At 47.5% G+C, this 23,439-nt stretch overlaps 1 protein-coding gene across 1 annotated transcript; it reads right to left on the bottom strand.

The window, feature by feature from the left end:
* Positions 1-933: 933 nt before the first annotated feature.
* On the bottom strand, positions 934-21,449 carry IL17D (interleukin 17D). Its single transcript, XM_079773674.1, has 3 exons — positions 20,992-21,449; positions 20,300-20,586; positions 934-2,331 (listed from the first exon to the last, which is right to left on the bottom strand). Exons 1-3 carry the CDS (start codon positions 21,001-21,003, stop codon positions 1,974-1,976), a joined length of 657 nt encoding a protein of 218 aa, XP_079629800.1. The 5' UTR covers positions 21,004-21,449; the 3' UTR covers positions 934-1,973.
* Between the last annotated feature and the right edge of the window lie 1,990 nt (positions 21,450-23,439).

Raw genomic sequence — 23,439 nt, 5'->3', positions numbered from 1 at the left:
ACGACGTGCTAACCAACTGACCTACCTGGCCAGGGCATGGATAGATTTCATTTTAAACTTACCTTTTATACTTAAAAACAAACATACAAATAAACAGGCACTTGGAAGTAATATAAACACTTCACATAAGAGCTGGATACTTCTCAGTGTAACTCGTGAGTCACGGGGCAGTGTGTTTTCGCTGCCTGCTGTGTGGGCAGAGCCTGCTAGGGGCTTCACAAAGATGATCAGCCATCACAATACCTGTGACTGGATGGCACCCCCTCACTTTACAGATGAGCACACAAGCTCTCATGCTGCAGTGTGTGAGATGAGCAGAGGCCTGAGCATGCCCCGTGTGCCGACAGCCAGGTCAGCTTCCACTTTCAGCTGAGGGCAGAGTTGGTGTGGTTCACGGCTGGCTCAGGAGCTCGGCACCTGGGACAGGGCAAGGGCTCAGTAAATAGTTAAGTGGATGAATGTGCCATTCAGAGAAAAAGTACCAAAGTGGCCTTTATAATCTTAGAGTGAAAAGCCAGTTTCTTCCTAATATTAGGACAATGCTCTAACCCAGCGGTCGCCAACCTTTCGGACCTCATGGACCACCCGTTGGCGACTGCTGCTCTAACCAACTGAGGTCCCTGGCCAGGGCAGTGGATTATTGTTATCTGAACGAGCAACAACAGGTTGCTCTGAAGCTATTGTTTCTGGACAACACACTCTAGAGACACCACCACCAGGGCTACCTTTACTTTAAAAAATCCCAAACTGTATGGAACTACCCACAGCTACTTGGAAAATCCCGGTTCTGTTCAGCAAGGTGTTTTCATGCACAACTTCTGTCAACAGACAGTAAAAGTTGCAAGTCCTCTTAGTGAACCTTGCATCCAGTTCAGATGAAGGCTGATGGTGACTCAGGCAGCCAAACTGTACTTCTGTGGCAGCTGAAACGGGGGTGAAACACGTGAAGAAAGGGCACGTCTCGGCGTGGCTGGGGTGTCACAGGGGAGCAGAGATTGACTTTATGTGGTTACTTGGTCTAAGACAAATAATCTTAAACTTCCACCATAAGATTAAGACAAAGACTTTAATAAACATATTGTTTCCTCTAAACTCAGTTGAGCCCATGAGAAAGAAATACACACAAGCAATATACCTTCACCAGCAACCGTTCTCAAGATTTAAAAAGGCCCTCTTTTACAAATCGTTATGTTCAGGGCAGACTTCCAGGCTAAAGAAGTAAGGATGCAGCTCTCACCGCAACAGGCAGAAAGAGAGGCTCGCTACTGCTTTCTGGGAACAGTAAGCTCATTTCCCCTCATATGACTGGTGCCGGAAGCCCTTCATCAGCCATGATGACATCAGCCATCAGACATCTCTTGAGAGTCGGCAGAGATGTCATGTTCCACCTGTCGCCTTTATCTCGTCACCTCTTACCTACAAATGGGCCCCACTGACTTTGAAAAGTGAAAAACAAATTTTAATTCGGTAAGCCTGCAGCCATTGGTATGCTAGTAAATACACCCAAGTTTAGGGTTTCTGGGTTGGCTCTGGAGCACCCTGAGCCCATTACACTTCCCTTTTGCCCCCGCAGCAGCTCCTGGACACTGACACCTGGCAGCTGTCCCTCTGCTGGTGCCCGCGGCCGGGACAGCACCCGGGAAAGTTTGTCCGAGGGTTCCAACTGTGCGGCTACGAGCTAGCGGACGTGAAAACACGGTTAATACAACATGCAAGTGAAACTTTTAATATTAAAAATCACTGATAAAAATAGTTCTGCCCTTATTGGGAATAAGTAGCTATGTATGAAAATAAGTAGGTATGTATGCTTATAAAAAGACAGTTTAAAACTCATCTGTCACCCGCGTGTGGCCTGCTTGTCCCAGCAGGTGCCGCCTGCATCACTGACGCGAGGCCGCCTCCTCCAGCCCCACCAGCCGGGCGCCGGCTCCGCCTGGAGAAGCCCCCGCAGCGGGGAGGGCCCTGCGGGCCGGTCACTGTCCCGCTCCCCGCAGGGGCCGGCGGGGGGCCCTGTCCCACTCCTCGGGGCCGGCGGCCTGGGGGCGCTCTTTCCCACCGCGGTCCGCTGGGTCCGGTTCGGCGGCGGCCGGCGCGTCGTGGTCGGGCGCGGGGACGCAGGTGCAGCCCACGGGCACCGCCACGTACTCCTCGGCGTAGACGGCGCGGCCGCCCGCACAGCCCGCCGTGCGGCGCAGCACCACCGTGGGCAGCAGCACGGGCGCGCTGCGGAGCCGCAGGTCCTCCTCCCCGCGCGGCCCGGTCAGGCAGCCGCGGCACAGGCAGTAGGCCTCGGGCAGCAGCCGCGGGTAGCGGGTGGGGTCGTAGGACAGCCTGCGGGGAGAGGCGGGATCAGTGCAGCTTCTGCACCCCGGGTCCGAGTACAGCTCCAGTCACTGCGCAGGGGTCAGAGGGCCCGGCCTTAGTGCAAACTCGGGGGGCCCGGCCTTAGTGCGCCCCCTGGGAAGTGCTGAGGTGGCCGCTCCCACTTGATCCCGGGTAGGGTCCCCGTGAGCCTCGGACCTACAGATCCCAGACGTTACAGCTGGCCTCGGGCTCTTACCTAGTGCCCTCAGGAAAATAGCCGCTACACTGTGCACAGGCACCAGCAGGAGACCCACACGGCCGGTGAGTGTGATCAGACACCCCCCCTGTGCCAGGCCCCAACCCCAACTCCAAGGGCCACCCCTGAGCAGAACCGTCTGCTCCATCCCACCCGGCTCTGCAGCCCCAGAAAAGGTCACACTGCCAGGGCACCGCCCACACAGGTCCCCAGGACAGTGGGGCTAGCTGACCTGGGCACTAGACCATGTAGACACTGGTCACCTGGCCGCCCAAACAGCCACGAGCAAAGGCAGCGTTGAGACCCCTGTCCAAAGGCCACACGGGAGCCCTGTGTCCGTCTGTCAGGGCCCATGTGCCCTCCTCTGTGAAGCTGCTGAAGTGACATCAGGGAATGGCAGGCCCGGCCCGTCTGGGACATTTGAAAAGTGCAGGAAGGTTTAAACTTTGTCATCTTCATCCTGATCCGGGCCTTCCTGCTTTCAGGTCGGATGCCAGGGACCAAGTGTCAAACAGCTGCACACAGCCTGCCGCCACACTGCAGCGGGTCTGGGACTCCCTGGGGGAACAAGGGAAACCCCAGCCCCTCTCCACCCTCTGCCTCTTCCTCCCCAAAGCAAGGACGCCATTAATGGGGACCTAGGACTCCGCCTTAGTTCCTCTTTTCAGAGGGCGGGATTATCCCTAACCCCAAACCCTTGCCCAATAGACTGTGTTCTGTGGGAACTGGTGGCGTTGGGCACCCACAGCACGGGGTGTAGGGTGATGTGTGCGTTGTATTCCTGCCCTGAGAGCACGCTTCCAAGAGAACCTCCTGGTCATCAAACCACAATTTGAAAACCATCGCACCTTATGCCTCCTTACTATGTCCCCCGTTTCAGACAGAAATGCCTTAGCCCAGAGGTGCCAATGTGATGGTGGAAATTCCACTCCCAGGGCAGCGACTGATGGAGGTGAGGTGTGTATTTTTAGTCAGATGAGCCTTCTGACCGTGGCAGCACCCAGGCCACTGTGATTCTGTTAATAAAAGTAATGGGGGACACGTGGCCTGGCGCCTGCACATCGATGCACAGAAGAAACCCACCTGTTTAGGAACAGATGAGGAAACTGAGTCTGAAGAAGCTGTGCCTGATCTTACCTTCCCTCCCAATCTGTCCTGTAATTGAGTCTATACACTGTCAGAATGATCGTGTCTTTATCCCTTCTGTGGCCTCCTGTAGTCTTCAAGGTAATATCCAGACTTCTCTCTGGTCTTCAAGGCCCCATACACTCCTCACAGTTCTCACTAAATTGCCACCCAACCATGTACACACACACACGTCACTCCAGCTACAGTGACCACTGGCAGCCCCCGCCATGTCTCTGCTTTCCTGGCTCCTTTGCTGAGCCTTTCCTCACCCCTTTGCCACGGTCAGCCCTCCTTGGCCTCCAGCTTCACCTCACACCTCCCTGGGCATGGCAGGGGGCCTCCCCTGTGTACATAGCGGTCTGTGGCACACGTGGTGAGGGTTGTCCTGACACTGGCGGTGCATTCGTGAAGAGGCCATGCTCTCGCCCACCTCAGGAGCCTGACAAGTCTGCTGAGTAATGACCACGACTGCCCACTATGTGACAAGTTCAGGGGCACTTTGTAACTAGCATCTAGCACTGTGTGTATTGTATACACACTCAGGTATTTGGTATGTATGTCTAAAAGATAACCCTTGGTTAAACAAAACCACACAATACCATGATCACACTTAAAAGTTAGTATTTCCTTAGTATCTTCAAATGCCCAGTCGGGTTCAAATATCCCTGACTGTCTCATAAGTGTTTTGTTTTTTTTAACACTTTAAAATATTTTTCTCTTTATTTTTTCTGCTTTATTATTTAACTCATTTTAAAATAATTTCAAACTAATGAAAAAATTAGGGAACTCAGCCGGGGCAGGAATGTGAGCGACAGCAGAGAAGAAAAAGAGCATCTGCCCTCAGGGACCCTGAGCTCGGTGGGAAAGTTAGGACTAGTTTACGGAGCGCGGCCAGCGGGAAACAGTGAGGGCACCCAGCAGACCGGGGGCAGTTGCTGTGTGCCCCGGCTGAGGCCCAATAGCAAGAGCTAGGAACTTACTGCCACCGATTCACAGACCTGGCTCAACCTCCCATTTCCCAAACATAACATTATCTTAATTCCCAAGCAGCAGAGGCTAAGTCTACTGCAATCCACACCCAAACCCAGGAACAGAGCAGGGATATGCCTTCTTGGGCTCTGACCCGAAACCCACAAGTACTGAACCGTGTAGAGTAGAAACAAAACCACCTCAGTAGTCCTGGTTCTTAAGTGAATTCAACCCAAAAGACTTCCATGAAATTTGGTTCAAATTTAGTTACCGACCAGTGGCATCAGGCAAATCACTGCCCCTGCTAATCTCTGCAAAGTGAAGGGGATGACCAGGATACGCCCCCACTTGACGGCAGAATTGATAGTCTGACTTTGTATCTTCTGCTTAGAAAAGACTCTTGCAATCCACTGAGTCTCCAAGATACTGGAGAATCCCCAAATTAATCTAGAAAGTTAGTGCAACTCTAACCCAAATCCAATAGATGTCTCTTAGAACCTGGCAAGCTGATCCTAAAATGTGTATAGAGAGAAAGGGGCAAGAAGAGTCAAGACCATCGTGAAAAAGGATAAGGAGGGGCTCACCAGATACCAAGGCATCATGGGGTTATGGTCCAGATACCAAGGCATCATGGGGCTATGGTGATGAAAGACATCTGGACCCCTGGTGGGTGCAGGGAGAAGCAAGCTCCCTTCCAACAGCTAAGATTCCTTTGAAAAATGCCCGTCTTTGCCTGGGATGTGGGCAATAAAAAATTACACGATTTCCAAAATGTGGTTTCCAGACCCCTGCATCAGCCGTGAGCAGCTCAGTGACAAAGGCATACCCTCACATTTCCCCCGCCCTGTCTGCTCACAAAGTGAGGACCGACAGTCACACAGTGGGCGGTTTCTCTACGAGGGTCCTGGCCCCATACACACACCGACTCCGCTCACAGGGAACACTGGGGTGATTGCATTTTCCCAAATAGGCCCGAATTGCATGATCCCACTGGCCCTGGACCCCATATGCTGAGGAGTCACTGCCAACCCCACAAGCACTTGGCATTGCAGAGGACCTGGTGTGGAGGTGTCAGCTGTCCTGCACTGAGGCACACGGGGCGTTTAGACCAGTGGTCTATCCCGGACCCCAGAGACTCAAAGTCACGCTATGGGCGGGCCAGGGTGTTGGTGGGTTTAAAGGCCCCAGATCATCCCCGCACGCAGCCTAGTAGGTTATTTGTTCCCCAGGTTTGAGAGGGAGTCACTAGGGCAGGAGTTTGTATGAACCCTCCAGACTCCCTTTTCCTCTTGGCAGTGGCTCGCAGCTGGGCCCGGAGCACAGGCTGGTGTCGGGAGGCTTGCTGGCCAGGAAGTAACTGGGGACATGAAGACCAAAACACTTCCTGTGCCGGGCAGTGGCGCCCAGTGTGCTGGCAGCTCCCCTCTCCATTCACTGAGCCCGAGCCACAGATCTCAGCACATGCTGCCGGGAGCGCTGGAAAATGCTCTCCTGGCCCCACAAGAAAACATCAGTTGTGCATTTCTCATGAACGAGGACATGGAACAAATCTGCCCGGAGAGTGGCAGGCATAGACACCTGCAGCCAGGTCCCAGCGAGCTCCACTTGGCCCTCTCTGCGGGCCAAGCACAGCTAGGCATCAGCCCGACCCCGGGGTGGGGCTTGAGGCTGACTTTGGTCTGATCCTAAACTTGGCATCAAGGTCCGTCCTCAGGATGAGCCAGGAGGCAGGGCCTTCTTCGCAGCTCCAGGGTGTCGGGGGGACGGGCCCGCTGCCTGCCCTCTCCCTGTACTGGGAGGACACTGAGGTACCCACAGGGGAGGCATGGCCAGTCCTCCACCAGCCATACTGCCCTGAACAACTGCTCTGCAATTAGCTAGATGCCTGGCCAGTGGTAAAGCTAGCAGTAGGAAACCTGCAGATACCACGTAAGACCTGCCCGCCTGGAAGGTCAGGGACCAGGAAAGACACTATGGCTTGTAAAAGTATTTGGAAAGTAACTCAGAAAAGATGCTTTACAGAAGGGAAGAGAGAAGAGCAATGTGACCAGAGCCAGAATTTCTCTGGGGTTGTGTCCCTCTGTCATGGCAGATGCCACCCATTCGTGCAGCTGGAACACTCTCTTCAGAGAAAGAACAGCTCAGGCGCACGCCACGTTTGCGGAGCTCTTTGATGTGTCCTTCCCTGGGGCAAAGAGGAGAAGCCCACCTGGATCTGCAGTGAAACAGCTGTGTCACACGTGGTTATGAGGAAGAGTTAACATAGCACACAAGTCTAGGCTCTTCAGCAAGTTCCAGAAGAGCTTTGGGGAGATGGCTTTGCCTTTGTCCTCATTAACGTAATCTCCCTGTGTCACTTCTGGGAGACAGACACCACAGGGGCGAGTCTGCCTGCAGGTTACAGCTGGGCAGGCGCAGCCACCTTCCCTCCTTCCTGGGGTCAGACCACACAGGGCCCGACCCTGGAAACCTTTGTTCTTAGGGCTGCAGACAAATGAGAAGGTGCACACAGGGGGAGGGTGCATTTGGAAGAGAGATAAATGGGAATATTAAGAGAGATAATCACCGCAGTGGGGACAATTTTTTCTAGCATTATACTCCCAACTTCTCCAACTTTCTCTAGTTAACATTATAGTCCTTTTACAATTATAAAATGGGATGAAGAAAAACTGGTGTGCTCCAGGAGAAAGGCATCAGGGTCTATGTTCTGGGCACCCAGCCACGCTTAGTTACTATTAGATGGATGGGAAGTGACGGATGCCCTGGAGAAACCGAATGTTTAGGTTAGAGGAGGTTGAGGCAAAAATATTCTTTTATTTCAACCTGTTCTGATGAAAACCTTTCTCCAATACAGTATTGCTAAATATCTGATGATGGACTTAGCGGACCTCAGACTGTGAAGGTCGATCCCAGTGAGTAGACATCACTGGCCTGGCCCAGGCGGTGACCTCGTCCAACCCATATAAGCTCCACAAAGTCACCTGCCCCAAGTTCTGGGAACAGAGAGTGGTGCCAAGTTCAATTTTTGTTGGAAGCTGCCCATTGTCTTCACTAGCAGAGAGGTGTGGACAAGGAGCCCGGAACGCTGGTGAACCTTGAGCCCTGGCAAAGGTCAGAGCTATGCACCAACTGTTTAGTCGAGACAATGGTAGCTGAAGCAATTTCCCGACCAGATAGTCATGTAAATCCTTACTGATAAGATAGTCTGTCTGTTACTGGAATTGCCTGCCTAAGGGCTGTAGGTGTAACTCAAACTGAATAAAAGGATGGCAAGGCCTGAGCACAAGAGGAATCCTTCCTCTTGCATTGGGCTCCCGCCTGGCCCCCAATTTTCAAATTATTATTTCTTGTCTTGTCTCTGTCATTTGTGCGCGGCCCTTCCCCAGAGCCCGAACCCTGAACCACGCAGGATGTGGGTCATCACATCTGGTGCCTCAATGAGGGACCTCTGGAGGAGAAGATTTCAACTAGAGCGAAGAATGAAGTTTCACCGGCAAGGTGGGGAATATTTCACTGGATAGGTGGGGAAGAATTTACATATATGTGGGGAAATTCGCCGCATGTAAAGCCCATGGTCACCTGCAGAAAGTCGTGATCTGTAAGTAGGGTGGGAACATCTTCTTTTGTTTTAAATAAAACTTTATTGTTCAGATTACAATTATTCCTCTTTTTTCCCCCCATAGCTCCCCTCCAACCGGTTCCCACCCCATCCTCTGCCATTAACCCCCCTCCACTGTCCTCATCCATAGGAGTACAATTTTTGTCCAGTCTCTTCCCGCACCCCCACACCTCCTTCCCCCAGAAAATTGTCAGTCCATTCCCTTTCTATGCCCGATTCTATTATATTCAACAGTTTATTCTGTTCATCAAATTTTTTATTCACTTGATTTTTAGATTCACTTGTTGATAGCTATGTATTTGTTGTTCATAATTTTTATCTTTACCTTTTCCTTCTTCTTCCTCTTCTTAAAGAATACCTTTCAGCATTTCATATAATACTGGTTTGGCGCTGATGAACTCCTTTAGCTTTTTCTTATCTGTGAAGCTCTTTATCTTACCTTCAATTCTGAATGATAGCTTTGCTGAGTAATCTTGGTTGTAGGTTCTTGCTGTTCATCACTTTGAATATTTCTTGCCACTCCCGTCTGGCCTGCATAGCTTCTGTTGAGAAATCAGCTGACAATCATATGGGTGTTCCCTTGTAGGTAACTAACTGTTTTTCTCTTGCTGTTTTTAATATTCTCTCTTTGTCTTTTTGCCCTTGGCATTTTAATTATGATGTGTCTTGGTGTGGTCCTCTTTAGATTCCTCTTGTTTGGGGTTCTCTGTACTTCTTGAACTTGTAAGCCTATTTCTTTCACCAGGTAGGGGAAGTTTTCTGTCATTATTTCTTCCAACAGGTTTTCAGTATCTTGATCTCTCTCTTCTTCTGGCACCCCCATAATTCGGATGTTGGTACGCTTGAAGTTGTCCCAGAGGCTCCTTAAACTATCTTCATATTTTTGGATTCTTTTTTCTTTTCCGGTTGGGTCTTTTTTACTTCTTTGTATTTCAAATCTTTGACTTGATTCTTGGGATCCTCTAGTCTGCTGTTGGATCTCTGTATGTTATTCTTGTATGTTATTCTTTATTTCAGTCAGTATATGCTTAATTTCTAGTTGGTCCTTTTCATATCCTCGAGGGTCTCACTAAATTTATCAGCCTTTTCTAGAAAATTCTTGAAAAACCTTATAACCGTGGTTTTGAACTCTATATCTAGTCATTTGCTTTCCTCCATTTCTTTCATTTGTGACCTGTTTCTTTGTCTCCACATTTTGGTTGCTTCCCTGAGTTGATAGAGTGGCTTTGTGTGCTAGGTGTCCTATAGGGCCCAGTGGCTCAGCCTCCCCAGTTACCTGAGGTGGACACTCTTGGTGCGCCCCTTTTTGGGCTGTGTGCACAGTGTTGTTGTAGTTAAGCCTTGATTGTTGTTGGTATCACTGGGAGGAATTGACCTCCAGGCCAATTGGCTGTGAGGATCAGCTGTGTGTACGCTGGGAGAACTTCTGTGCTGGAGACACACTTATGAGACAAGACCTGCAAAAGCCTCTGTGCTCAGCTTGGATGGGCGGAGTCTTGGGGCAGAGCAGACAGCAGTGGCTTCCTGTCAGCCCTGCCCTAAAAGGCCCCTGGGTCTCAGTGTCTTGCGGTAATCGCTGCAAGCACCTCTGAGAGAAAGCCGCCCTCGAGTTCCGCCCACTGCCAGACAGTCCAGTTTCTCCCCGAATGAGTCTGGGTCCCCAGAGTCTTGCCCGGAAGTGGAGTTCAGAGCAGTCGGGAACTTTAGTCTCCCTCCTGATTGAGAAAGCCAGCCGCATACTCAGTTGCCAGCCCTCTCCACGCACACGCCTTGGTATCTCTGCCTCCTGCAGCTCCTCTGAGTCTCAGTGTGCTTTTCTCTTTCCTGACAGTCCAGTTTCTCCCTGAATGAGTCTGGGTCCCCAGAGTCTCACCCAGAACTGGAGTTCAAAGCCGTTGGGAGCTTTTGTCTCCCTCCTGGTTGAGAAAGCCAGCCGCGTCCTCAGTTGCCAGTCCTCTCTGTGCGTGCGCCTCGATAGCTCTGCCTTCTGCAGCTTCTCTGAGTCTCAGTGTGCTTTTCGCTTTCCTTCTAGTTGTAGAATTTCCACTCAGCCAGCCTTCCTGTGGTTCTGGATGATGTCCGTTTTGCCTTTTAGTTGTAGTTTTGAAATTGTTGTGCAAGGCAGCAGTTTAGGTCTTTACTTATGCCGCCATCTTGGTTTCTCCAGGAATGTCTTTATATAGCCAGGCTAATGGGGCAGAATTCAGTTAAAAAGTAAGAAACTTTATTGTAGACTTTTGGTTTGCATGCTTAAGGAATTAAAGTTTCAGAAGGTATTCTCTTACAGTTTTTGCTTGATGTTATAGAACATTACCCTTGGTTTCCTGAAGAAGGTACATTAGATCTTGAATGTTGGCAAAGAGTGGGTCATAATTTGCAAAAAGCTCAGCAGCAGGGGAAAAACTTGCCTCCAAACTGTTTCTCCTTGTGGAACACGGTATTTCATTTGCTAGAGCCTTTTAGAGAGGCTAAGGAGGATAAATCTCCATCCTGTGCACCCTCCGCTCCTAAAGAGGAGCAAAAGGAAAAATGGGAGGAATGGCCTTCATGGCCCCCTCCACCTCCGTGTCCTAATCCTGAAATGTTTAATTCGCCTCTAATAGAATCACCTATGCAAAGAGCCACCAGAGAAGGATTGAAGGACAAGTCAGAGGAAGAAAGACTTGCTTTTCCTATTATACAGGTAGCTGACCCACAGCTCCTGAATCAGATAATAAAATGCCATGAAAAATTTGACTTTAAAATGATAAAGGCCTTATGAGAAAGCGTACTTCAGAATGGTCCGACAGCTACTTTTACAGGAGAAATTATGAATAACATTTCTGAAGCATTCTTAGCTCCTTATGATTTGTATTCTCTGGCTCCTGCAACTCTGGATGGAGGAGATTATTTACTATGGAAGGGAGAATTTTTGGAGAAATGTCAGGAGCAAGCCCACGCAAACTGCAGGCTGAATGCTCAAATAACTTATGAAATGCTGGGAGGACGGGGACAGTATACTGATGTGCAAAATCACCTAAATTATGTGCAACAGGCATATGAACAAATTAGATTTTATGGAAGAACAAGAATTTTTTTTAAAAAAAAGAATGTAGGCAACCAAGAAGGACACAAGGTGGAGCTCTAGGGAAAGGCACGAGCATTCCACCTCTCGATTCAATCAATGCAGATTCAATCTCTTTTATGTCCTAGATATTAAAAAGGAAATTATTGGGTACTTTTCTATTAATTACTGTTTTATCTGTCTTTGTTGTTTACTGCTAGTTTATTAAGCATAACTTTAATTTAATTTAAATGAAAAGAAATGATAGATGGTCAGGCCACTGCTGAGTTTACCCAGAATAAATAGAATGTGGTAATGGGGAGAGAAAGAATATGAGCGATACACGTGGCCGATAACACAGGTTCTAAGAAAATTCCCTAGATAAAAGTAACTAAAAAAGGCCCCAGCCCATTGACTAGTCTTTTGGTGGTCCTATAAGATGGACACCCACTCCCGAGAATGCTATTTTAAAAAGTCTCATGTTTGCCATGTTTTTCCCCAGTTTGTAATTTAAAAGTTTTACAAAATTTAGGAATGCATCTGGGATTTCTATGCTCGTGAAGAGAGAAATCTAGCTTAAAACAAATGTGCGCACTGTTCGATTTCAGATTTTAGATAGTTTTGAGCTAAACTTAATCTCTTTACGATGCTACAGAATAAAACCCAAAGACTGCTTTTTCTCAAAAGAAAGATGGCAGAGACAACCCAAAGATTTCCATATTAAAGGGTAATTTTTGTATAATAATGTACTGCATTACAAGGTTGCCTCCCAAATCTTGGGGGCACTCCTGTTTTTATAAAATAAAATAAAATAATACTTTAGCATTGAAGCCACTGAAAAGTCAGTAAATTGTCTCTGTTACAAAATTTACCAAAGAAAATACCTTGGATAATTATAGGGACAACCCCCCGCCGTGCACGAATTTCGTGCACCGGGCTTCTAGTCTATATATATAAAAGCCTAAGTGACCATTTGATCGTTGACTGGTAGCTATGACACGCATTGACCACCAAGGGGCAGACGCTCCAGTAGGTTAGCTTGCTGCTGGGGTCCAGCCGATTGGGACTGAGTGAGACAGGCTAGACATGCCCTGGAGTCCTCCTGAGGTCCCTCCTCAGCCAGCCAACCTCCTTTGGTCCTTCCCTGGCCCCAAATGTGCACTGGTGGGGTCCCAGATTGCGAGAGGGCGCAGGCCAGGCCGAGGGACCCCACCGGTGCATGAATCCATGCACTGGGCCTCTAGTTAATAAATAATATATTAATTATGAAGGTCCAATAGCCCAGGGAGAAACTAGCTTTGCTCTTTGACATTTAAATGGACCAGGTTAAACCAAACTTGTTTCGCCAGCCAAAGACATCCTCCCCCCCACCCAGGCTGCGATCTCTTAAAGAAAAAATGTGGTCATTTTGAAATTTCCCTCTGGCAAGCAACCCAGCAGTAAACAATGTAGCTAATTTGCATCTGAATGGCTACAGGCCTGCTTCCAGTCACTGGCAACTTAAAACGTTGGAAGTTTGCCGAATTAAAAAATAAAATTAAATGTCTAGGTATAATGACAAAATACTAAAATGTCAATCTAAATTTGCATCATGAAAAATCTAGAGGATAGAATTGAATTTGTTAATTAAATATGTCTTATATTTTTTTAAAATATGAAGTTATTATTAATCTGAATATTTAACTTGCCACCATAAAATTTAAGACTTCTAAAAATTTAAAATTCAACTTAAATTGGGAGAAATCATTTAGTTGTGTTAAAATTTCAACCTAATCTAGTTAAAAAAGAGAATTAATTCTGTGATCTGAACCAAATTTTTAATACAAAAACCAGTTTAAATTTAATTGTTATATTTTAAAAATAATTATTAAAAATATATAATCTTTAAATAATATATATATATATATATATATATATATATATATATATATATATATATATATTTGATGATCTTTCCAAGTTAAATTTCAAGACTTTAACCGAGAATAACTTTTGGACATTTCACGGGCCCTGAAATGTTTTCAAAGGTTTGTTCTCTCTTAAAAGAAATATTTTTTAATTAAGCCGATTTAGTATACTCGAAATCATGTGGAAAACTTTATCAAATAAAAATTAATAAATACAGCCGAAGCTGGTTTGGCTCAGTGGATAGAGCGTCGGTCTGCGGACTGAGGGGTCCCAGGTTCGATTCCAGTCAAGGGCATGTACATTGGGTGCGGGCACGTCCCCGGTAGGGGGTGTGCAGGAGGCAGCTGGTTGATGTTTCTCTCTCATCGATGTTTCTGGCTCTCTGTCCCTCTCCTTTCCTCTCTGTAGAAAATCAATAAAATATATATTTTAAAAAATTAATAAATACATTTTACTTATATACCTATATTTTATATGTTATGAAGGTTTTGGCCTCTGAGGAAGGGCAAAACAAAATTAATTCTTAAGTAAAAGCCAAAGAATTCAACAGCAGAATTTTAAAACAGAATTTTAAGACAAAAAGCCCATAGCAGCCTGCATTTTAAATAGGCTGCGGGTGGGGTGGCATTTGTGCCTCATGGATCAAATGTATAAATTTACTTGCTTTGCCTTTTTAATAAAGATACCTACTTTAATTACTTTATAAATTAGCTTTTTAAATTATAATCAAGGTTTCATATAATTTCAGCTAAATGAAAAGCCAATATTTTTATAAACAATTAAATTCTAATAAAGCCCTCTGAAAGTTACTGGGACTACCCATGATCCCTCTATATATGCAAATAAGCAAAAAATACATATGCCATTTAAAAGTAAATTTTAAGCTTAATAAAAAGGAGAAATTTTAAAATTTTGAAATCTCTTCCACTAATATTTTCAGGGTAAACTAAAGAATATTATTGAGGCACTAAATCTGATCATTAATAGTAGTCACCATAACTATGAGAGGAGTCATTTAATGTGACTACATGGCCTGGCAGTATTGATATAAACATCCAAAAAGCAATCATGTTTGTTACATTCCTTGCTTGGTGTAAAAAAGGAAAGAAAAATGTCTTTTAAACTCTCTGAAGGTGGCCAAAAAATCATTCTGGAAAGAAATAAAGAGAAGTTTCCTTTAAATGTCTGGAAAACTATAATTAAAAGTCAATGTATTAGGCCTCAAAAAGAAAAGTAAGTAATTTGTGTTTTTGCCTCCCTAAACAAAGCTTATGTAAAATCACTCAAAGACTAATAGCAGAAATTTAGTTAGTGTCATTTATTGTCCACAGCCAAGGATAAGTAAAATAAAAAAATAAGCCTTATTTCAGACTAATTTAAATTGGCAAAGTTAAATAAATAAATATTCACGAATTTTAGTTGTACTGGGCAGGAAACTATTCTTAAGCATTAACTAATTTTTTTTATTGATGGGTCATCTCATAGTAAACTTGCTTAACATGTAATGAATCCAAACCAGTCATATCTCTGTGCATAAAATTAAAATTAAAAGCTATCAAGACTGCACTGCAGGATTTCCAAAAGCCTCTTAATATTATTTAAATAAAAAAAGGGGAGGGGGATAGTGGAATAATCCCGTGAGTAAATTACATCAAGAAAATTTTTACTTTGAAAATTATTTTTCACTTGTAATGCTGAAGATAGGACACCCATGAAAACACACATGGTGTCAAAATAAGCCAAAAGAAAATGGTTTGGGCACAATGAAAAGAAAGGATCCCAAGTCTAGTTTATTGAAAAGATTCCTTTATTAACCTTTGGTCAAGAATATGCTTGTATATTTCCAGAAAACTCCTTCAAGCACGTGTGGATTCCCGCAAGAAATATTAAACTTCAACATGGATCCGAGGGAGGAACTAGCCAGGTTAATGAGGATCCTGCACCTGGAGCCACACCTTGTAGCTGCAGACAACTGACTACCTCAGCTGCAGACAACAGCAGCCCAAGCAACCCTCTGAAGATAAGAAGTGGGAGGAGGGGGAGGCAGACCAAGCCGACGCGAACAGCCCAGAGGTCACCTGGGGCATGGTGAAGAAGAAGACGGTCCAGAAAGCTGAGTTTGTGAGGAGACCAGAAATCCAAGAACCTCTGAGAACGTCTTTCTTGCCATGCTAGCAGTAATCAGCTGTGCGGTAATTTTACCAGGGGCAAATGGGGAAGTATTTTGGACTTAAGTTCCTGACCCTCCTTATCTGGGCTGATCCCCCGCCTAGTGTAGTCACCAATAACACCAAGCACCTTGGTCCCCCAGGAGACCACGGGTGGGGCAAGGAAGTACATGGGCAAAGTATAATTACACGGTGTCGCCACCCAGCTTCCCTCTTGTATGACACAGAATCAAACCACTGCTCCTTTGTGTGTACAATTAAAGAGAAGCTTCTGGCTTGCATGGATGTCAAAGGAGGGGGAGGCAAAAGCCCAAATACGTCTACTATCACTACTTGCTCCGGGGAGAGGTGCAGAAAATATAACTTTACTAAGACACCCCCCCCCCCCACTAAGCCTTTATGTAAAAAGTCTTATGAATGGCACCCCACCGAGGAAGAAATTAATTGGCCAGACTGTTATAGTGACCACCCCACCAGCAGCAAACTTAATAACAGTTTTTCCTTTGTGGATTGGAGCCCCTACGGGTCTGCGTATAGTAACAATCACACCCTAAAATGGAAGGGGGCCGCATCCTATCATTATGTTGAAGCTAATCACTCCATCTCATGGCATGGAGGAGGATTTGTTGGATCCCAATTACAACACGACAATTGGCCCCTACAAAATACTAAATGGAAATTAGCTGCTGTACTTGCACCTATTAAATGGTATAGTTTTAACTATAGCTCAGATAATTCCATTCGTACCTTATGGGGAACTCCAAATAAGACAGTATTTGCCACCGCCTGTGTGTTTGATCCATTTGTACTCCTCTCAGGCCCCATCCAGATGCACCTTAATGCTACAAGCCATCTGTATGAGGTGTCATGCACAGGCTGTAGACTATCCCATTGTATTAATTCTACATTCCAAAAGGATTCCCTCATGATTTTAAAACAACTGGCTTTTGCTTGGGTTCCTACTAACCTAACTGAGCCTTGGGAATCTCATCAAACCTACCAACTGTTACATGATCTGGTAAAAATCTTAAAAAGACAAAAATGATTTCTTGGAATGTTAATTGCAGGAATCTTTGCCCTCGTAATGTTACTTACTTCTGTGGGCATTGCTGCTTCATCCATGGTACAAACTGTTGAAACTTCTCAGTTTGTACAAGTTAAGGAAAATGTAACTAAGACCTTGTCTATACAAAAAACAATTGACAGCCAGTTTGCGATTGAATTGTCGGCATTAAAGTCTACAGTCCTGTGGATGGGTGATAAAGTCCACAGCCTAGAGCAAAGGATATCCTTGCATTTGCATCTCAGCATAACCACTATTGCTTGTCTCATTTTTGTTCTCATATGTTTATTTCTAGTCTGCAGATGCGGAATGAAGAGTCTTAAAAGGACTCAAACCCTTTAGGCGGCATTCAATTTTCAAGATTTATTAAGGAAAAGAAAAGGGGGAGATGTTGGAAGATGCCCATTGTCTTCACTAGCAGAGAGGTGTGGACAAGGAGCCCAGAACGCTGGTGAACCTTGAGCCCTGGCAAAGGTCAGAGATATGCACCAACTGTTTAGTCGAGACAATGGTAGCTGAAGCAATTTCCCGACCAGATAGTCATGTAAATCCTTACTGATAAGATAGTCTGTCTGTTACTGGAATTGCCTGCCTAAGGGCTGTAGGTGTATCCCAAACTGAATAAAAGGATGGCAAGGCCTGAGCACAAGAGGAATCCTTCCTCTTGCATTGGGCTCCCACCTGGACCCCAATTTCCAAATTATTATTTCTTGTCTCGTCTCTGTCATTTGCGCACGGCCCTTCCCCAGAACCCGAACCCTGAACCACACGGGACGTGGGTCATCACAGATTTTCCATAGAAAGACATCAGCTTCACTGATGTTTACTAATGGCCCACCCAGCACCTGGGCTATCCTGATGGTCCACGGGTGGCCCCGGCCAAATACTCCCTTGCTGCTCGGGGAGGACTGGCCCAGCCGAGGGCGCCCAGCCTCTGCACACTCCCCGGAGGCCGGCCACCTCTGTTTTTAAGACTTACCATTCCCTGCCCTCCCTCCTCTCCTTCACTCCGGGTCCTGTTTCTCTCCTTTTCTTTCTTTGCTGCTACTGCTCTCCACGGGACAGTTTACTACAAAATAAATCTGGGTGCAGCCTCTTACATTCCCTGCAGGAAAAGGGCTGAGAAAGTAACAAAGCCTGAAAATAAATGGTTGTGCACTATTCATTTTCTAGAGTAAAGCTATCTTTAGATTACTACCCAGAACTTAAAAATATAAACAATAAAAACTATTCAGAGTACTAGGAAGTGTTTATATTTGGGGTTTCCACACAAGTGAGTGTATCTTTCAACCTTCATAAACCTCACTGTTCTTATAATATATTTCTGACTATGTCAATTTGGCCTAAAAAAACTTATTGATTCTATTTTTGGCATTTTTGTTTTTAGAGCTCAAGAGAAACAAACATGATGCCACAAAGTAAATGAGAAAATATTTTTATATTCTGGAGGTTGAATGTTGATTTTCTAATAATACATTGGTCAGCAGCACAGGACAGCCTCCAATAGAATCACAAAGTCCATTTACTGTCGGATCCTGGCCCAATTCTTTTTTTTTTTTTTATTGATTTTTCACAGAGAGGAAGGGAGAGGGACAGAGAGCCAGAAACATCAATGAGAGAGAGACATCGACCAGCTGCCTCCTGCACACCCACCACCGGGGGATGTGCCCGCAACCAATGTACATGCCCTTAACCGGAATCGAACCTGGGACCTTCCAGTCCGCAGACCGACGCTCTATCCACTGAGCCAAACCGGTTTCGGCGTGGCCCAATTCTTTATGCTCCCCAAGCCGAGTTCCTCATCGGTGGTCGGCCCAGCTCTGGGGTCGCAAGGAGCTCTGGGAAAGCTCTCGAGTTGCCCTTCACTCCTGTGCTCTCAGGACATCAGGGGCCATTGTTACCTGGGGAGCATCGTTTCTTCAGTATCTGCCGTGTCCTCATGGTTACTGAACTTCCCTTTCTAGCCTCTATTTAAAATTTAAGATGTTTTTAAAATAAGGAATGGTCGCACAAGGCAGGAAATACAGACAATACAAAAGTGAAAGTCCTGCATTCCGTAAGTCTCCTTCCCACCCCCAGCCCCTCGAGAGGCATCATGAAAACCAGATTCCAAAGATGCCCCAACGTGTGTGTGTGTGTGTGGGGGGGGGGGTTTTAAAATAGCACTTAACATATGTCTGTTATGTAACTGCTTCTCTTTACTGCCACAGGCAGAGGACGGCTTACGCTGTGCGCCCTGCCTGACTACAGATTCTCCACTGAGGCACTTTTCAAACAGCCCCCTTCCTCTCTACAGCTGCGTTTAGAGCATTAATCAAACTAGTTGCCTATTGGCGGGCGTTTAGATGGCTCTAATCCCTTGCTATTACCACAGTAAACACCACTTGTAACATGGACAAGTGTAGAATTCCAAGTGGAACTACTGGGTTGAAGAGCATGTGACTTTTTAAAATATATATTTTATTGATTTTTTACAGAGGGAGAGGGATAGAGAGCTAGAAACATCGATCAGCTGCCTCCTGCACACCCCCTACTGGGGATGTGCCTGCAACCAAGGTACATGCCCTTGACCGGAATCGAACCTGGGACCTTTCAGTCCTCAGACCGACGCTCTACCCACTGAGCCGGACCGGTTTTGGCAGCATGTGATTTTAAACTTTGATAGTTAATACTCAACTGCCGTCCATAAACTTTGCATCAATGCACACCCTCTACTGCACAAGACACCTTTTCCTGCAGCCGTGACAACAGAGCCTGATGGTTGCCAAAAAAAAAAAAAAAAAAAAGTTTCTCAGTACCGTTTTAATAGGCATTTCACTCATTGTGCCTGAAGTCCAGCATCTCGTGTTTCCAGGGCCGGAGTCATTTGACCTCCTTTCTGGGGACTGTCCCCTGCCCTGCTCAGCGTTTCACCAGGCCTTCCTTTTACTGGTTCTGAGGAGCTCTTTATGGAAGGAGCCCTTTGTGACATGGGCTGCAAGTATTTCTCCCTCTTTGCCCTTGTATTTTTCTTTTTTAAATTAAATTTTGCCAAGAATAAATGGGGTATATTTATGTAAGTGAACTGATGAATCTTGTTTTTTATGACTTGGGGTCTACAAAGCAGGCCTTCTCTCCTCCAAGATTATAAATAGAACTGAACGTGTTTTTATCTGTTTTTGTGGCTTAACTTTTTACATTAGAATTTATTTTCATATAGCACTGAGATCCAATGGTCCTGGGAGGTGTGCCCCACAGGAGGTCTCTGCAAACTACGGCTCCTATTGTGTGTTATACTCTCCCCCTCAGCCCTCAGCCCTCAGCCCTCAGCCCTCAGCCCTCAGCCCACGTTGGGAAGCAGCTGTGGGCCTGGAGAGGTCAGCACTGGCCATAGAAAAATGCAAAGGGAGCAGCTTCTGTGCGGAGAAGCCACGCTAATGCCCTGAGAGATTTTCCGAGCGTCTTTAGACCATTATGAGAGCTGACTCATTAGGCAATAGGTTAGGGGCGTCACGGTCCACTGTAATGTATGGAGCCAATGTCCTATACACCTCCCACCCAGGCATCACGGGGCCCAGCTGTGCAGGGCTGCAGTTCTCTTCAAGGGAGGTGACGGGCCTTTGTGGGCTGAACTGCTCCCAACCCAGTCGCACCACCTGTCCGGGGCCACCTACCCATTTCGCTTTCCCCGCCGCCGTTTGCGCCCCGTATCACCGGCCATCCCCATATCCGCATCTCCCCTGCCCTCGCCCTTCCACCCCCCACCTACCTCCCACTCCGGCTGCCCTTCCCCAGTCTCCCGCCGTCCCGCATCCCACCCACCCGGCCCCGCACCCCGGCCCGCCCCCGGTCTCCCGCTCACCTGTAGGCCCAGGGCGACACGCTGCGGAGCGGGGTGGGCGGCCGGAAGCGGCGGTCGGGCCGGCCCCCCGGGCAGCTGGCGTTGCGCGCCTGCTCCCGCGGGCCCGGCTGCAGCGTGTGCTGGAAGGCGCCGAGCACGCCGGCCGCCAGCCGCCCGTACAGCTGCTCCAGGAGCTCCTCGGGCCGGTCCGCGCAGCCCCGCGCCGGCCGCCGGCCGCTCCTCGGGGCGCCCGCCCGGCCCGGCGACAGCACCAACGCCAGCAGCACGCCGGTGGCCAGCGTCCGGACCTGCGGGACAGGCCGCTCAGAGCCCCGCCGCGCCCGAGGATGGGCGCCGAGCACACCGGCCCCCGCGCGCCCCGCGTCCCGGCCCCGCGCCCCGCGCGCCCCGCGCCGCCCCCGCCCCCGCCCCGCGCCCCCCGCGCCCCTCGCGCCCGACCCCGAGCCGGGCCCGGAGCCCGCAGCGGGGGCGCGTGCGGCGTGCGCGTGTGCGTGTGCCGGCCGGGCTGCTGCGCCGCGGGCTGCGAGTGCCTGTGAGCCGGGCCCGCGCCCTCGCCACCTCTCCCGCCGCCCGCGCGCGGCCCGTACCCCCACTCGGCCCGGGCGGGCCCCGGCGGCGCTCCGCGGTGTCCGGCGTGCGGGTTCCAGGGCCGGGCCGGGCACGGGAAGCCTGCCGCCGGGGCGCACACTCACCAGGGCCCCCATGTCCCCGGAGACGCTGTGGGGTCGGCACGCCGAGCCGCTGGGACCGCGGGCCGGGACTGGGCCGGGGCTCGAGGAGGGGCCGCGGCCGGAGGTGGCGCCGCCCCCGCCCCGCCGCCGAGGGTGCGGCTCGGAGGGGCCCGCCGGGCGTCAGGGGGCCGGCCGTGCCCGGGAGGAGACGTCCGGGAGGAAAGCTCGCCGAAGCGCGGAGGCCGCGCGGGGAGGCGCCCGGCGCCCGAGGACTCCCCGCAGGATGACTCCCTCCTCCTGGACCCCGCTGCCCGGACGGCGCCGGTCGTAAAAGGACGTCCCTGGGCGAGAGGCGGCGGCGTCTCCCTCCTCGGCACCCAGAACGGGGTCCTCCCGCGGCTCCGCCAGCGGAAGGCGAGGCACCAAAACCTCCTCCCCACGTGGATCGTCCCGGCGTGAGTGCGTGTCCCTGGCCCGCCACGGGGGTGGGGAGTCCTGCTTCATGACAACTAGATTGTCAGTGCCAGCAATTTTGTCAAATAAACCTCGTATCCTGAGAATAAATTAAAGGAAATACACTTAAAATGTGCGTGTCATATTTCAGGAATACAAAAAACGCCCATTTGTTCATTCCACAAACCAACGCTGCATGCTTTTGAAGTGGCAGGCTCATAAATACGGTCATTGTACAGCAGTAATAATTTGAAAATAAAAACGAAAGATCGATACCTGCTGAAGCATTTTCAAACATGGGGAAATGCTTGTCATGGCTCCCTGAATCATTTGCAGCTTTGGCGTTTGACCACCTTGTAAGCCATAGTTAAACTACATTTCAGCTATTGCAGTGTAGAAAAAGCAGCGCTTTCATGTGCCTTGAATATTCTATAACTGAAGGGTTTAGAAATTAGTTATTTACTGCTAAAAATCCCACTGGAATATCCAATTTAAGTGATTTACAGCTTTTGGTGGGTAAACATTTCTTTTGAGGTTATAAAACACCCTTTTCTGATGAGTAGATTGTTAATGTTCTTTTTAAAAAATATATTTTTATTGATTTCAGAGAGGGAGAGAGAGAGAGAGGTCTGTGAAATATGCCATTGGTATTTTAATGGGGAGTGCATTGAATCTATACATTGCTTTGGGTAGTATGGACATTTTAATGATGTTGAATCTACCAATCCATGAACATGGTATGTTCTTCCATCTGTTTACGTCTTCCTCTATCTCTTTTTTCAGTGTCCTGTAGTTTTCCGCGTATAGGTCTTTTACCTCCTTAGTTAAGTTTATTCCTAGATATCTTAATTTTTTTGGTGTGATGGTAAATGGGATTGCTTTTTTAGTCTCTCTTTCTGTGAGTTCACTATTGGTGTATAGAAATGCCAGAGATTTCTTGGCATTAATTTTGTATCCTGCTACATTGCCAAATTCATTTATTAAGTCTATTAGTTTTTTGATGGAGTCATTGGGGTTTTCTATGTACAATATCATGTCATCTGGGAATAAGGACAGTTTTACTTCTTCTTTCCAATTTGGATGCCTTTTATTTCTTCTTCTTGTCTGATCGCAATGGCTGGTACTTCCAGTACTATGTCGAACAGGAGTGGTGAGAGTGGGCATCCCTGTCTTGTTACTGTTCTTAGGAGAAATGGTTTTAGTTTTTGCCCATTGAGTATGATGTTGGCTGTGGGTTTGTCTTATATGGCTTTTATTATGTTGAGGTATGATCCTTCTATTCCCACCTTGCTAAGGGTTTTTAATCAAGAAAGGGTGTTGGCTTTTGTCAAATACTTTTTCTGCATCAATTGATATGACTGTGATTTTTATCTCTCAGTTTGTTTATGTGATGTATCATGTTTATTGATTTACGAATATTGAACCATCCTTGCATCCCCGGGATAAATCCTACTTGGTCATGGTGTATGATCTTTCTGATTTAATGCTGGATCCGATTTGCTAGAATTTTGTTGAGGATTTCGGCATCTATGTTCATGAGGGATATTGGCCTGTAATTCTCTTTCATTGTGTTGTCTTTATCTGGTTTTGGTATTAGGGTGATGCTGGCTTCATAGAAGGAGCTTGGAAGTGTTCCTTCCTCTTGAATTTTTGGAATAGTCTGAGGAGGATAGGTTTTAGTTCTTCCTTGAATGTTTGGTAAAACTGCCCTGTGAAGCCATCTGGCCCCGGGCTTTTGTTTGCTGGAAGCTTTTTGATGACTGCTTCAATTTCTTCCATAGTTATTGGCCTGTTGAGATTTTTAGATTCTTCCTGATTGAGTTTTGGAAGGTTATATTTTTCTAGGAATATGTCCATTTCCTCCAGGTTGTCTAGTTTGTTGGAATAAAGTTGTTCATAGTATTTTTTAACAATCCTTTGTATTTCTGTGGAGTCTGTTGTTATTTCGCCTCTTTCATTTCTGTTATTGTTTATTTGGGTCCTCCTCTCTTTGCTTCTTGGTGAGCCTGGCTAGAG

This window comes from Cnephaeus nilssonii (assembly GCF_951640355.1).
Source record: "Cnephaeus nilssonii genome assembly, chromosome: 6".
Lineage (NCBI taxonomy): Eukaryota > Metazoa > Chordata > Mammalia > Chiroptera > Vespertilionidae > Cnephaeus > Cnephaeus nilssonii.
This window is presented reverse-complemented; position numbering and strand designations above follow the sequence as displayed.